General features: G+C 47.5%; 1 protein-coding gene across 34 annotated transcripts in view; it reads right to left on the reverse strand.

The window, feature by feature from the left end:
- The window catches only part of TACC2 (transforming acidic coiled-coil containing protein 2), a 209,719-nt gene that overhangs the window by 184,224 nt on the left and 8,668 nt on the right, over positions 1–16,827 (reverse strand). For 21 of the 34 annotated variants that reach the window (XM_070481887.1, XM_044749507.2, XM_044749529.2 and 18 more), the window contains exons 2-4: positions 4,813–4,891; positions 751–810; positions 40–75 (exon numbers count right to left, since the gene is read on the reverse strand). In XM_070481887.1, the coding sequence (XP_070337988.1) occupies positions 40–75; positions 751–810; positions 4,813–4,845 (129 nt within the window). In that variant the 5' untranslated portion in view covers positions 4,846–4,891. Of the gene's footprint in view, positions 1–39; positions 76–750; positions 811–4,812; positions 4,892–6,620; positions 7,192–11,032; positions 11,304–16,827 lie in introns of those variants that run through there. The other 13 variants (XM_014830721.3, XM_044749508.2, XM_070481857.1 and 10 more) reach the window with 10 other exon arrangements.

Consider the following 16,827-nt stretch of genomic DNA (forward strand, 5'->3'; position numbering starts at 1 on the left):
GGGGATATACAGAGAACCAAGCGCACCAAGCCGACCTACCTGGCAGTCACCCTTCGGGGTGCAGCGGCTCGTTTCCTAAAGCAAGGGGCACAGCACATGGGTGAGTGACTCCCCTCCTCAAGGGTGTGAGGGGATTTCAGAGCGTCATCCTGACCACACCCACGGGCACACACCAACCTCAACATTCTCTTCAGGAGAAATCTCCATGAGATGGATGCAAAGCTCCCAATTTGCCCTCCTCCCCCATCGATGGCAAAACCTTTCAGGCAGAGCTAAAGCTATGAGACTCAGCCAGCTGCATTTTTGCATGACAACACTGACCACGAATTCAGCATTCAATTTTTTAAAGACAAATCAGTTTTGCCCGCTGGTGGCGAAGGTGGGGCCGCCACCCCACAGGCAGCCTCACTCCAGGACAAAGGAAATCCAAGTAGAAGAGGTTGGAAGGGTTAGTACTGGCTCTCAGCATCTGCGTTACATTGAAAACTTGAGCCTCATTCAGCATCTCACAGCATATCGACCGAGACGGCTCTTGGGTAGGTACACCAAAACGTTATTTTAAAAAATCTAAATATATATTGCCGATTCTATTGTGTTTTACAACTTATTGAGGTGGATGGGAGGAGGCAACAGGAGAAGGAGGAAGAGAAAACCTAAAAATACAAATGAACGTGCCACGCCAAGTCTGCACCCATCTAGTTGTTAGGAAGGGGCTGGAAAGCAGAGCATGCCAAGCTCATTCCCCAGTACCTGCGGGAGTTCAGGGTTCGGTGGCCACAGGATGATGTTATGCAAGCCGGAGTCCTCTTGCTGAAAGCAAAGGAGTCTTGCTGTTAGGACAGGTCACAGTGAACGGGACCCCCCGCGGCACCAGAGCGACAGTCCTGGCTGGTTTCTATTCCCAGGCCTAAGCTGCTGAATGTGCTCCCACCCGGCCCACAGCTACCCAGGGGAAATTAGACAACTGAGGGAGAGGAATCTGCAGCCCAAGGGTGTATGAGGAAGGCAAGGGGCAGGACTGGGCAGGTCGGTCCCTCACCCTCTGCACTGGTGACATTGCTGGTCCTCAATGCCTAGCCCTGAATCTGTGGACAGGAGTTTCCTTCCTTCCAAGAGTTCACTTGTAAGCAGGACGTGGGGACCCCCGAGTGCATCCTCACAGAGAAAGACCCTCTGGGAGAAGACTGTGGGCATGGACGGGACGGGGGTGGGGAGTGTGGAGGCAGAGAAGCTAGTTTGCAATGATCCAGGTGTGAGGTAACAAGGCTGTGACAGTGGGAATAGAGAGGGAAAAAAACAACATAATGGAGATGTGCTATATTTTATCTTTTGAGAAAGTGCTCCAAGCGATATTGATGTGGCCGTCATTAACCTGGGCCCACCTTTCCCCTATGGGGGAGGGTGCATGACTCAGGCTGGGTAATCAGAGACTCCCACATTCCGGGGCATAAGTGACTGATCCCAGAGAGGGCATGTGACACATCAGGGCCAGTCAGATTCCTAGAGGGAGATGATCAGGAGGCTGGACCATTAGCTGGAGGAAGCGTGGAAGCCTGGATTTGGGGGACTGGGGTGCTGGGAGCACCTCCCCAAGCACCAAGGCATCATGGAGGAAAGGAGAGCAAGATCCAGAAAGGAGAGATCTCCAGTGTCATCTTTTTAACCTCTGGACTCAGTGACCCCTGCAGCGAGGCCCTCTCTGTGGACATCTCGGTTCTATAAGCCCAACAAGCTCTTTCTCTGCTATGGTCATTGGAGACGGGCTTCTGTCTCTCACAACTAAAACAAGTCCTAATTAAACAGAAATTTGGAAGGCTAAATGGCCAGGCCATTAGTTAATTAACCAACCATAGAGAGATTTAGTAAATGTGGAGAACGGGAGTGGGTGGAGTCAGGGTGGCTCAGACTTCCGTCTTGGAAGGTAGGGTAGATCATGGAACCCAGGAGGGGGAATGCAGGAGGAGGGGCAGGTCGGGGGGGAAGCTGAGTTCGGGTTTGAGGAAGTCGGGGTGACGGTGGGTCATCCAGGTGGAGATGCCCATGGGACAGTGGGAACATGTGAGCATCAGCCTCACGGAAGGCCTGAGTCCTGAAGCCAAACACACTCGTGCTTCCTTCCCACTCATTCCTCTAAGGAAGGCAGACCTTATTCCGTGCCTGGAATCATAAAGGCGACCCCATAATGCCCCACTGGGTCAGGGCTGGCTGAGGTCAGAGAAGTGGAAACTGGCAGTGACAGAAAATGCCTCCTGTCTGCTTCCGGGGGAGTGGGGAGGGGGGAGGGACGGTGCAGGGAGAAGGGGGCTGGGGGCTGGCGGGAGGTGAGGGGGGGCGTACGTATAGTGGGTAAGGGCTTTTAAATCGCCCGGCATTTTTACCTCTCTAATCAATGAAGATCAGAAACACTAAAATGGTCATTGCTTGCAAGGAATAGTGAGATGGGCCCTCATACCCTGATGAGAGAAGTATAAATTGGTATCACCTTTCTGGAAAGCATTTTGGATACAGATACAGATATAGATATGGATGTGGATGTGGATGTGGATATAGAGATATAGCAAAAGCCTTTCAAAAACAGTTACCCCTTATTTGACACAGCTATTCCATTTCTACGAGTCAATCCTAAACAAACCAGCCCCCAGCTGGGACCAGCATCATGTAGCAAAGGTTATGGAAAGAAAATGTAAGCTACTCTGACGTTGCCTGTATCCGGGTAGAAAGTCATCTCAGGTTAGAGAAGGTACCAAAAGCACTACCTATAAAAGGAAAAACTGATAAATTGTACCTCATAAAAACTTTTGTTCCCATAAAAGACCCTGTTAAAGGATGAAAAGACAAGCTCCCAGCGGGAGAAAATATTTGCAAACCACAATCAGACAGAGGATTAGTATCCAGACTACATAAAGAATTCTCAAAACAAAGCAATAAAAAAAAAATCTAATGAGAAAATGGGCAAAAGACATGAACAGATATTTCACCAAAGAGAATATAGAGGTGGCAATGAGCTCGTGAAAGGTGTGCAACATGATTAGTCATGAGGGAAATGCAAATCAAGACACGGTGAGCTATCACAGCACACGTCAGAACGGCAACACCGAAGAGTGACAGTGCCCAGTGATGGCCAGGGTGCTGAGGGACTGGCTCACTCATACATTGCTGGTGGGAGTGTAAAATGGGACAGGGATCCTAGAATATAGTTTGGCAGATCCTTGAAAAACCAAACATGCAAATACCATATGACCCAGCAATGGCACGCCTGGGCATTTATCGCAGAGAAACACAAACACATGTTCACAAAAAACCCGTATAGAAATGTTCATAGCAGCTTTATTCGTAAAAGCCCCGGCCTGGAAACAACTCAGATGTCCTTCAAGGAGTGAATGGTTCAATGAACTACAGTACATCTATACCGTGGAATACTACTCAGCAAAAAAGGGAATGAATTACTGACACATGCAACAACCTGGAAGAATCTCGAGGAAATTATGCTGAGTGAAAAAAAAAAATTCCAAAAGGTCACATACCGTATGATTCCATTTATATAACATTTTCAGAATGACAAAATTATAGAGATAGAGAACCCATTAGAAGTTGCTGGGGGTTAGGGATGCGGGACAGGAGGGAGGTGGTGTGACTATAGCGATAAGAGGAATCTTTCTGGTGATGGAAGTGTTCTGTGTATTGACTGTTTCAATGTCAGTATTTGGGTTTTGGTACTACAGTTTTGCAAGATGTGACCCTTGGGGGAAACTAGGTAGTGGGTACACGGGATCTCTCTGTATTATTTCTTACAACAGTATGCCAATCTACCACTATCTCAAAAAAAAAAGTTTGATTATAAAAACTTTGATTTCATAGAAAAAATACAGGTTTCTGACTTCTCTTGAAGAAATGGGAAGATCTTGTAACACCAGGCCCACGTTCCCACAGGGTGACCTTCTGCTGGAGTGGATGGTGGCTGCCTCCTTTAGACAACAGGACGGGAACCCTCCTGGTGGCCACAGTACCCACCTCTCCCTATCGTCTCACACCCAGTCATTTCACACAATTACTGTTTTTTGTCTGCCCCTAAAGATTGCCCCCATTTTTTTTTTTTTTTTTTGATGATGATCCCTGTTTTCCTGCTTGAGAAAAGATTGTAGGGCAGAAAAAGGCAAAGGGAAAACAAATTGCATTATGCTGGTTTTTAGGTCCAATTTTCTCATTCAAAGAACTCAATACCACTAATTCAAAATTTCCATTGTGTGTGGGATAAACGGGGAAATGTCTCCCTGATTTTGTTCACCAGGGCATTGAATTAAAACTCTCAAACTTAGAATAGTTAACAACAAAATTTGAATATATTTTAATATCCCAGCCTTATGCACAATTAAGCAGTTACGGTCAATTCCCCAATTTAATCTGCTCAAAGTTGATAGATTTTAAAATCACTTTTTAAGGGCCAAAACTTTATTCTGGGGAGGAGTGTGGAAAAGTTTTATTTCTACCTCCTCTGCTGCTTTCATGTAAGTAAGCGGATGGGTGGGCATAAGCCAGGAAAAATGTCCTAAACTCTCAATATGTCAATTTTAAAAGCACAGAATAAAAAGTAAAGCTAGTTTTTATAGTTTATAAAATTAGGGCTTGCCTTAATATGAGAATTCTGAAAACGAAATGAAGACCTATGTGGATACATATACGCCCGTATGTATCCAGGCGTATCTGTGCCTGAGCTTGCTTCTTCCTGGGCAGAGGGGAGATGCTGAAAAAAAGAGTCTGGTCAAGGTCAGTCAAGAGACCCTCGTAGGTTGAGGGAGAAGCTCCGACACCCACCTGGTTGTCCGAAGTGCTGTTCTCATTGCCCATGGTGACTCAGGGTGCCCAGCGTCCCTCAGGATTTTATCAGAGGCGACTAGAAGAACAAAAGGGTATGTACATGTGTAAAACTGAAGGAGATCTGAGGCTTCTTCTGTCTGTTCATCTCCCCAAACTCAAAAGCCAGATGATGGGAAATGTTTATCTCTGCAGTCACATCATGGAAATTGCTTTTGAAGGGTTTTCTTTTGCGATATGCCACCCAGACGTCTCTCCCAATACAGGCTGGTGTTTTTATTCCCCACCTCGGGGTTGGCAGACACTTCTGAGAAACGAGTGTGTTACCAAGCCTCTGAGTTAATGCCAATGTACACATATACACATATACACAAACGGAGTGACAAAAGGGGCCCATTTGCCAAGCAGAGCTTGAGGAGTGCCGCTGGTGGAGGGTTTTCTGCTTCTAATTGTGTTCGGTTTGGAAATCCAGAGTATGGCTGGTTTCCCGCTGTCACTGACAGCAGAGCTCCGAGTCGAACATTAGGAGGCGTGAAATCCACTTCTCTTCAACAACATATGGTTTTTATATTTTTTACTCTAAACACTTGTTTCATCAAATCACTTTCACTTCTGCACATATTTTTATGAAGGCAGAACGGTTTTCTTGCTGAGGAAAATGGGTAGTTGGGACCAGACATCGAATAAATAATCATGTAAAGCCGCGCACTGCAGGGACAACCAGAATCATTTCCTCGGGCTCACTTACGGACACTGTTTATTGATCATCATCCTAATGAGGATGCTTCCCACACAGCTCCCGGAGAAACCCAGGACAGGTGCTGACTTTGTCCAACTGGGTTCCCTTAGACTCCAAAACACAAGCAGGACTGGGACTATTACCTTTATGTTTCTCTAGGTGGACAAACTAAGTTACAGAAAACTTTAAAAATCATAGACTTTTAGACCTTAGAGATTACCTGTCTAACCGAGTGGGGAAACTGAGGTAGAGAAGGCAAGGGGCTTGCCCAAGACCCAGTTTGGGAGGCCAAACATGGAAATAGAGCTCAGTCCTCTGCCTTCTAATTCAGGATTTCTTGCACAGCAGTGGACTTACTCAAAATAAAATGTGCGCATTGATTTGCTTACCAATTCGACCAACATTGATTTAGTAGTACCAAGCACTATGTGTAAAGAACAGTCGCTGGAAAAGAAAACGTGTTTTGAGCAGGCCCAATTAAAATGCCCCCAAACTGAGAAAACTGTGAGTGATGTCACTGTAGTGATCAATTCTCTCACTCCTAAGCCTTTAATCAAAAGGATACAATTCCTTAATCTTTTCTCGCTGTTTGTAAGATGGACAAAATAAAAAAATCATAGACTCACTTTTACAGAATATAAAAACTTCATTTACTTAAAATTATCACTTCAGTTTATTTTTTATGCTCCTTTGGGAAATGATGCCTCTTTAGAAAATTACATTGTGTTACAAGCATTATGCCCTCATCAATTACTGTAACTCCTTGACCCGACGGCATGAACCACACGCAGCTGGCATGTCATATGGTTCAATGTAATATTAATTTTTGAAGCTCCTTCACCAAATAAAATTCAGTAATTGTATTAAGAATCAGAACATCCTAACTAGCTTTTTAAACAGGTAATAGACTGAAGACAGCGGCACAGCTACTTCCGGCCCCGTGTAAATTTCAGAACCACAGAGGGAAGGCCTGGCTGCACTGGAGCTCTCCTGGCGACTCCAGACCTGCCCCTCCCTGGGGCTTCCCCAGGACCAGAGAGGAGGCCCGCGCGGCTGTGCGTCTACTTACGTTCGGGGGTGGTCTCCGACTTTGGAGGCTGCAGCCCACGAAAGTCTGCTTTTCAGCGATTGGACTTTCTCCTCCTCCATTCAGGAGCGGGTGAGGTCTGAGCCTAGGCACCGACTCACCTCAACCAGTTGGGCAAACAGCCCGTCTCCACCCTCGACACTGACACAAACCAGCTGTGCTTCATACCTGCGCGGGGGCCGTGCAGCCACCGCGGCGACACAACTGTGGACTCAGCGTTTCCCAGCCCATCGCGTCCGGGGCCTTTCAGACAGAGGATTTAGCCAGTTATTACTTTCGCAGGGCTTCTTTCAGAAGAGGCTTATCCAAACTAAAACTGGCCCTGTGATCTGATTGGCTGCACCTAAGGGAGCAGGACTGCTGTCCCGTCCCGGGAGCAGGACGCCGTGAATCATTCGCTCGCCCTTTATGCTTGAGAGCAGGGGACAAACCTTTCTTTCTAGAAAGGAGTGAAATGCTCAAGGGTCTTCCTGTTTGCACCTGGGAAAATTCCGCCGTAAATATGGAAAGACAAAGAAAACTTGTGGAAATACAATGACGCCAGCAGTCTGGCACCTGTTTATGGGCTGGTGTGGGCAGAATGTACTCACCGAGGCGTGGCTTGAGTTTCAACAAGTGAAGTCATAAAAAGCAGCAGGCTGGCCTGGATCGCTGATAGGCAGACCTGCCCAGCTCGGGTGGAGGAGGCCCTGTGGCTGTAGGGTGGGACTGCAGGGCAGCCACCCCAACTCCTGGGATTTCTCCAGTTATTACCACTTGGCCACTCCTTTGCATGAATGCAGTGAGTTTCTTTCTATGGTGTCAGAGCCTTTCATTCATGCTGCAGAAGCCCCTCATCCCTACTACAAGATGCGGCTCCTCCAGGGGAACAAGTCAGCATTTCAACAAAGGCTTCCTTGAGACCAGGTGTCTCTCCAAGCACAGAGGAGGGTCAGGAGCTCCTTGGAGGGAAAGCTGGATGTGGAGGGGAGCTCAGTGCCCACTTCTGGTTCAAACAGAGCAGAAGTGTGTATGTTCCAACAGTCGAATGGAAAAGCAAATATGGTCTATCCATACCCCGGAATATTACTCAGCCGTAAAAAGGAATGAAATTCTGGTGCATGCTGTAACTCAGACAAACCTCGCAAATATTATGCTAAGTGAAAGAAGCCAGACCCAAAGGGCGCATATTGTGTGATTCCATTGATATGAAATGTTCAGAATAGGCAAATCCAGAGAGACAGAAACCAGACTGGTGGTTGTCAGGGGCTGGGGGAAGGGAGAGTAACTATTGACGGGTTCAGCGTTTTACTTTGGCATGATAAAAATGTTTTGGAACTAGGTAGAGGCACACAGCATTGTGAATGTATTAAATGCCCCTGAATTGCTCCCTTTCAAATGGTTGTGTTATGTGAATTTCACCTCAATTTTTTGAAGTAAACATATGTCACATCTTGGGGTTCTGCCTAAGATATTGTTTGAAAAAAGAATTCCAATACCAGGGCAAAAAATTTGAAAACTATTGCTTTTGTGTTTATTAATATCAGGTTTCTGTATGATTAAGGGTTAGAGGGATAAGAAATAAGGTTTGCCCTCCCATCCCCCTCGCCCCCAAATCACAAGAGAATTCTTCCAGGGAAGAGAATCTTTTTAAGCAAAATATCTTGGGTGAGCCAATTGGGAATGAAGCGCGATCCCAGGCAGGTCTTTGACAGGTGGGCAAACACAGAGAAAGAGCTGGTTCCTGAGGACTTTGAAGGTGGAGAAGTTTCGATATTCAATATTCAATTTGCAATGTGAATTCCCTCCATGAGCCACCCTCTCAGGCAACTCTGCAGCTTCACGGGTGGCTGCTGGCCTCCCTGTTGCTGCCACCACTGGCCTCTGAAGCACCACCTTGGCTGTTAGACACGGGGCATCATCACCGACACGTGACACCACTGCTGTCCTGGCTGCCACCTGGCACCAGAAGCTGCCAGTGCCACTAGGGAAGACAGCAAATGAATATAGGGACTTTCCAGCTTCCGTCCTAGGAGCTCTGTGTCTTATAATGACAGATTGCCCAGGCACAGGGGACAGGTCCAGATGCTGGGCACTTTGGAACCCGGAGTGCCCACATTCCTTAGCCACGACCCCCTTTCCCTGAGGCAGTAGTTGGAGGGGACCCCAACTTCAGTCTCCATGACTTACTGTCTTCACGTGTCCTTGGCAGATCAACTTCCCTCTCTTGGTGCTGTCTTCCTCCAAACCAGACATCAAGTAACTGAGCAGGTTTCCATCCCCAACCCCTAGATGGCTAAATGCACGTGTATGTGGCTTCCCTCGTGTATCTCTGGGACAACCTCCCGTGGGAGGCAGTAAAGGGCTGTGATCAAGAACCAGATCCTGGGGGGCCAGACTACCACCATTTAAACACCACCTCTACCGCTCACCTGATGTATAAACTCTGCAAATTTTATTTAACTTCTCTGTGTTTGGTTTTGTCATCTCTAAAATGGGAATCAGAACAATTCCGACCTCACGTGGCTGTGGGGAGTGAATTTCTGTAAAGCTCTCGGAATCGATCAAGCACTAGATAAACCGTTGGCTATTATGTTATTATCGGCAATGGGTCTCTTTGGAGCCTCCAACAGGCAAATCTCTCAGTGAAACAAAGCTTATACTGCCTTCTTATTATCCTTTCAGTAAAATCAGGAATTCAGACACTGCTAATTTAGAAATCAGTGCATCTGAATAGCAGCTCAGCTAACTGACTTGTGAACTAGAAGAAACAAACGTTGACTAAGAAAATTTATAACATAGGCTTGAGAAGAAGAAAGTTTCAAGAGCTTTTGACCAAGCCACTTACAATGAAGTATTTGCTGGGCTAGTGGCACGTCATTTCAGTCCTGCCCCTCCGTGTGGCCGATGCTGGGCATCAGATGGACACTTAGGTGGGGCGCCTCTCTGTCCTCGGGGCATGAAACAGCGCTTCTTCAAAAACCATCCTTGGTTGAGGCTTCTCATTAGTTCAAGCCGGCTTGCCACAAGCAAGACTGAATTCACGGAGGTTTCTTCTACCCACTTGCTCTGTGTATGGAGACTAAACAGCCAGCCAAACCTCACCTAGTCTCTTGGAGATTAAAATGTATAATTCGTTTTAAAAGACAGCTGCTTGGGAGAATTTTTATTTTTCAACTGGTGTATTGGTGTCACATCGTCACAGCCATAAAAGACCCTAAATATAAACCAGGACAGTCTTTTGATTCATTAATTCACTTATTCATGCATTTTATAAATTTTGAGCTCTTTCCTCGTGCTAAGTGTTGTGAAGTGCTAACAATATGTCTAAGACAGCAAAGCTATGGGGTAGGGGTTTTCTTTTTTTATAGATGAAAAACCAAAGCCCAGAGAGGTCAAGAGGCATGACAAAAGACCAGCAGAGAGTAAGAGGAAGGATGGAGTCTGGTAGGCTCCGAACCTTGCGCACGATGAACGATGCGATGCTGCCACTTTGGAAGATTCTTGTACAGAGTTCAAGGTAATTGACTGCCTCTGTCTGTTGTTCATTTAACTCTGTAGTAAAGTGTGTGTTTTCCAGCTTTTGGCATCTAAATCTGGTTGAGAAGCTCCCAGCTTATGGATTCCCCCTCACTGATCTGGGAAGAGGGTAGCAAGTCCAGGTTTGGGCTGGGTGACTAACCGTCATGGCTGAGGCAGCCCAGCAGGGCTGGGTAGCCAGAAGTATTGCTGAGGGGAGCCAAGAGCATGACTGGGGACATGGGGCCAGGGACCAAGTCTGAAACAGGAAGGGACATGGAAACATGAGGACAGACAGAGCAGTTAAACTATGCAGAAGGAGGACGTGCACAGAGGCCGCGGCTCAGAACCCACATTATGACGTCCAGGCTGGGCTGACGCCCCATTTCACCGCTGGGTGGAGGGTGGGGAGGTGCAGGGAGCTGGGGCGTCGGACACAAGATCATGCAGGCCCCGTTTCATCCACGATAACATGGAGGCTCAAGAGGTTTTGCAGCTAACCTCCCACTGTCCTGTGAGAACAGCCTACTGGGATCTATTGAGGAGTCAGACAGTCGCATCAGGTTTCTAGTCAGGGTTTTTTTTATTCTCTATTGAAAAAACTCTTTTTTGTATGTAATAGCAATGTATCTGTTTTAAGGGCTTAAGAAATTTTGATTTTTCTCCTGCATTGAATAATTTAGTGCTGGAAAGACCTGGAGGTCATCTTCTCCAACACCTCCTTTCACAGAGGAGGAAGCTGAAGCCCAGAGAGTGGAAGTGATTTGCCCAACATCTCACAGCAAGCAAGGTCTGGAACCAGAACTAGACTCAGAAAGGCAGGCTCTGCCTGACCAGGCCTCTGCAGGCTCTGGAGTCACCTCCAGACCAGACCAGCGAGGTCAGATGAGACCTACCTTTCCTGCCGCTCCGGCCACAGCGGCCTCCAGCCAGTCAGGTCCTGCAGCAGCCAAGGATGTGGGAGGCGCCGACAAGAGGATTCCAGATTCTGTTTGCTCACCGAGGGTGAGCTCAGGTTCACCTGACCCTGCAGCTCCTTTGGCTCCTCCACCAACCCAGCGAGAGACCTGAGCCAGTTGCCATTCCCGCATTTGGCGCCAGCCCCCATCCCAGGCGGCAGGAGACCTCAGCTTCTCCCTCCAGGGGCTGAATTCAGTTGTTCTCTCTACCTTGCACAGCTGAGCACGGAGCTACTTATAGCCCTGTTATCATGTTCCCGTTTTAATATAAACAAACAGCCGTAACCTGGGGAAGAGATTTATTAAGAGACATTGCCTGCTTTCTGCTCTGGCAGGCGACCTTCTCAAGCACCAACTATCTGCCTGCTCTGTGGGGTTTGAGCGAAATGACAGCTCTTCCTTCACACTCTGCCCTTAGCCTCCCGTCCCCTTCCCTCCCGCGTCGCTGAGGCCTCCCACATTCTCTGAGAAATTTTGATGTGAAAGTCCAGTCGTGGAGCTGTGAGGGCTATGAGGAGCTCAGCAATCACTTGCTCTCAAGACCCGGAGATCCGAGACAAGGCTGACCTCCCCCTCTGCTGGCGAGAGGCTGGGCCAGTTAAGCTATTGTTTCTCAGCTCCAAACTCACCACCTTCAGATGCTGGGGGACTCTGCAAACCCCATTTCTGCCTTGCCAACTGCTCCTATAAGGCTCCGCCAGGAAGGGCAGAGACTGGAGGAGGAAGGAGGAAGGAGAGCACAGTCCTTCCTGTCCGCTCCCTGTTTCTGGGAGCATCTCCCGGCCTCCCTGCTTCACCCCCATGGCAGCAGGGAATCCAGTTTGCAGTTTTCCCAACACTTACCGAGCCAGCCTCATGGCCCGGCCTCCGGAGTCTGGAGCCCCCTCCGCAGAGGTCTGAGGTTCCCCTCTGGGGGGCCTCCCTCTAAGCTTCTAAATTTTAATAATTCCATCTTCTTCTCTTTGGTCCCCCGGCCTCAAGGGTGGTAGCTGGTTCCTACAGTTGCTTCCTCCCTTTCTACCTTAGACTTCGCTATTTGCCTTTGCACTTCGCTATAGAACAATTCTTTGTATTCAGTTCTCTCTGTTAAAACAACTGGGAGGTTCCTGTTCCTGACTCGGCTCTGGGATCCAAACCCAGGTCTACTTTCTCCTGGTGCAGGACTCTCTGCACTGGAATCCAATCAGTCTGTTCAACTAAATGAAGGAGTAAAGTGAGTTCACGCCATTCATCGGTTCTCACTTTAATACGATGCCGTCTAGGATTCACCACCACCACCGACAGCAACAAATTATCACCTAATCAGAACCTAGACTTCCTGTCAGCCAAACACCAATCTCTACCACAGACCGTTAGAACTAGAAGGGACCGTTGCTCTGGCACAGGGCCTCCCAGCCTTTCACATCCTGGCACAGAATATGACCATGTTTATACAGCCCCTGACCTGGGAAAGGGACAAGGCTGCTTGAGGTCTCACCCACTGCCCAGCCCCCAGCTGGCTACACCAAGAGTTGAGGGAATTGAAGTCTTGGAGCTCCTGTAACCTGCCTGCACACCGGTGAGCCACCAGCTGGCTGTGGAGAGGCTGCCCTGACCTAACGCCCTCATTTCACAGATGACAAACTTAAGGCCAGAGAGATTAGGTAACTTGCCCAAACCGAAAGAGCTCCAGCTGTTGGCTGGAGCATCTCAGCTCTCCTTCATCCTCCAGCAGGCTAGCCTGGGCGTGCTGACAAGGCTAGCATAGGCTTCCTCTTGGGAAGGAACAGGTTTTGTTTGGGGAAAGAACTTGATTTAATCCGTGCAGGTGTGGAGCATTGACGGGAGCTGATGCTCGGTAAAATGAGGCGGTCACTTCGCTGCCATGTGAAATGAGAGTAATTGAGGTTTGGTTCCCGAGGTGGATGGTCAGAGAGGAGGACATGGGGCAGAGAGAGGAACGGGGGTGCTCTACCTGGATGCTGGTGTGAGATAGAGAACGCTGGGATGAAGGGCTGGTGGAACTTCCCCTGAAGTGGAGGGACTGAGGACAGTTGAATAACAAGGATGCCTAATGTCACTTTGAAGTTATTTTCCTTTAGTGTAGGCAAAGCCGTCCTCTCTCTGCCCCCAGATCTTCATACTACTTTCACGAATGCTTTGTGAGCACTTTGCTTTGTTTTTGGCAGGGGTTGGGGTTGGGGAGGGGGGGACCTTAAAGAAGGGGCTGTGCTTTATTCGTGTCTGGGTCAATACAACATGGAACAGAACAGAGACGGCGTAAAGCAGGAGTCTGAAGGCAGAGGGGACCAGGACGTATAAGCCTGGGGAATCCACAGAAACCTTGGGGAGCACTGTGCAGATCCAGCAGTCATGGACTTCAGCTCAAAGCTAAAAGGGGCAAGGAAACCCCAACTGACATCTGGGTAAGCATACATTTATAAACTTAAATAAAACCCACAAAAACAAAATCCGGGATCATGCATACTGTCTGTACTCTTTTTGATACTTTCTTTTTTTTCATGTAAAGGTAACACATCAAAAACATTTCCCCATGCCTATGACATCATATTTAATAGCTGCAGTGGATACTAAGTTTTTTTCCAAGTTTTAGCCGTTTAAAAACACATATCTCATTTTTATCGTTTGTCTCTGCCTGGAATGGCCAATGAGGTTTCAGAATAAGGTGAGTGGGAGTCAGCCTGGACCTGCAGTTGGTTAGATCATGCAGGAAGGTACTGAAACCAGAGAACTGTGATGGGGGATGGACTTAGGGTGCCCGACAGTCAGGTTGGCAGGATCGGAAATGGGGCCAGGGACCGTGCCAGCATAACATTCAGGGTGGAGAGCATGCGGAGGGCCAGGTGAGCAAGGACACGGTGTGGTGGGGGAGGTGGGAAGGCTGCAGTCAAACTGGGGTCAGAGGATCTCTCAAGAAGCAAAGAGGATTCTTGAGTGAGGAGAGCTTTGCAGCCCTGTGCTGCCTTTCACTGGGGAGATCTGGGGTCTCATGTCCTTGATGTCTGAGACAGGTCTTAAAGGGTCTAGCTCATCAGCTGGAATCTGGTTCGTTGAGGACAGATGCCAGGTACCTCTGTTGGTGTTGCTGTCTAAGTTTTGAACCTCTACACCAGAAACTGGAGCTAATCATGGAATCTCTGGATCTGCTTGAATGCCTCTAGTGATGGGAAACTCACTGCTTCCTGAGGCATGTCCTCTGGAGAGGTTATACTGGATCACTGGAAAGTAATTTCTATTGCTCCGTAACCTAGATTCTGCCATGATTCCATGAGACATTATCCCAGGGCTCTGGATAATATTGAGGCCACTAGTCATGGGCTGGGCAATGGTCAGTGGTGAGGCCTGAGGACCAAGAAGGGACAATGTAGCTGACTTTATGGACCATCATCTTAGACTGGGCTACAGGCCTTTCCTCAAGGGCCCACCTAAATTTGTCCTGTTCTGGGACTGCACTGAATCATCAGCTCTCTCATCTTCGTGGCTGATGAGTGGTGGCCATCAGCTAGCCAGCCCACAGCTCCCGCAGACACATGAAGGACCCCAGCTGAGGCCGTGAGAATACCCAGAGAAGCCACTGAGCCCAGGCCGAATTGCCAATCCACAGAGTCAGAAGCTGAATAAATGGTTATTGTCCTAAACCACCACGTTTTGGGGTGGTTTGTTACATGGCAAAATCTAACTGATAAGATTTCCCCCAGAGGGTCCATTTAACCATCCTTGATACCAGCCTGGACCAAGTCTGGCTGGCCGTCTTGAAGATCTGTGCATTGGGTCACAAAGGATGCCACGTGAGGGAGGATCGATGGATGGATCAAATCCCTCTCTGGTGGTGAAATGACAATTTGCAAACATGGCCCCTTGACTGGGGACCCCGAGAGCCACCTTAGTCTATGCCAGACTGAACCTCATTGCTCACAGCTCTCTGTGGGTGAGGCTCTGCGCATCCTGTGTTATAAACCACTCATAGCCCCTTAGCCCAAAATGGAACAAGAAGCTGCATATTGATTTGCAGTGAGGGGTCTCCTTTTTCCTGCTAAAACAGATACTTGATGACATTCAAATATAAGGTTCCCCTTTCTCCCAATTTCCATATAGTCCTTCTCTGCAGACTGGAGATTAGCAAAACCATATTTTTTATGAAAACAAGCTGTTGAAACCCACAAAAATTCAGACATCAGTTTGAATCCAAAAGCTGAACTGTGCTGTCATTTTTGGAAATCAAATACAGTATCAACATCACTGGGAACTGTGGGCTAAGGGGAGGGTGTGGGGAGAATGGAATGAGGGGCGGGGAGGCCGTTTCAATGCAAACAACACCAGAGAGATCTTGAGTGTAGAAGGGGGAATCAGGGCTAATTATATCAGAGGCAAAGATATTAATATTGATGAGCCATATGTTAGAGCTGAACTAAGAAAATAAAGATATTTGCCTTCTCTATGACATAATAAGACTTTGCAAATGCAATTATTAGGATTTAGAGTTTCAGCTAACATCAGGCAATTTTATGTAAAACTTCTGTTCCTCAGATAAGTTTATTGTAAATTTATCCTTAAAAAATTAAGGACAGTAATAATCGTTAGAGTCACCCATTGCTTAACAAGAGCGATGTGTTCTGAGAAAAGAGTCATTAGGCAATTTCATCATTGCGCGAACATCATAGAGTGAATTTACACAAACCTAGGTGGTATGGCTTACCACAAACCCAGGCTACATAATACTAATCTTATGGGACCACAGTCGCATATGTGGTCCCTCATTGACCGAAACGTTGTTATGCAGCGCATGACTGCGTATAATTTAAGAGTCCTTATCAACAAGACTTTAAGTACCTTTTGATCAGTCTATACTTCTTTCCAGCAAGAACAAAAAAGAACGTCTTACTCATATTTGCCTGTTTTCCAAATTAGCATTTGAGGTAGCTGAAAACAACAGAGGCATCCAGGTACCTGCCTCCCAAAATTCCCTCCCAGAATGGTAGAAAACAATGAAAAGCAGAAAGCAAATGTATGCAAAAACCAGGCCCTCAGTATGACTGAAGACAGGGGAAGAAGACAGAGAAGTTTAAGCATCCTTCAAAGTACCTGTGACTGAAAGGAGAGAAGTCAGAGCATCCCCGAGCAGTTTCTCACGTTCCCACCCTCATCCCACCACAAATCTTCGTGGAGACACAAGCAGACTTAGTTTCCCAGGAAAATGGTGGAGAAGACCAGAAGAAGGAAGCTAATGAATGGAGCCTAAGTTGATCTCAAATTATTGTCAGAATGATGAAGTCCATCCTAAATCAGAAGAATACTAAAAAAGGCATCTGGGCAGGTCAGAGCAGGGACACAGGGGAGGGACCTCAAAGCACAGGGCATTTAAAGGGATAGGCACAACGTAAAGGGGTCATCTTCAAATGCATTGCTCTAGGGGAGGATAAAAAGCAAAAAGGACGGGAGAAGCACACTACGGCAACCGGGTGTTGAATGGGGAAAAGAAAGAAAAAGAGAAAATTTAGAGTCCAGCAAGAAAAAAGAGAACCACAAAATCGGAAGACTCACAAAACCTTCCCACCCCACCCCACCAAACATGGACTCCGCTCTACAGACGGAACAGGGCACTGTTAAACGAGGAACCCTGGGAAGCACCCCAAGTCTATAAAAAGGGACAGGATGAAGGTCAACAAATCCATACAGAGCTATTGCAAAAAACCAAAATGTCAGGAGACAACATTTCACACATATCACTGAGG

Source organism: Equus asinus, chromosome 2 (assembly GCF_041296235.1).
Source record: "Equus asinus isolate D_3611 breed Donkey chromosome 2, EquAss-T2T_v2, whole genome shotgun sequence".
In the NCBI taxonomy this organism is placed as follows: Eukaryota; Metazoa; Chordata; class Mammalia; order Perissodactyla; family Equidae; genus Equus; species Equus asinus.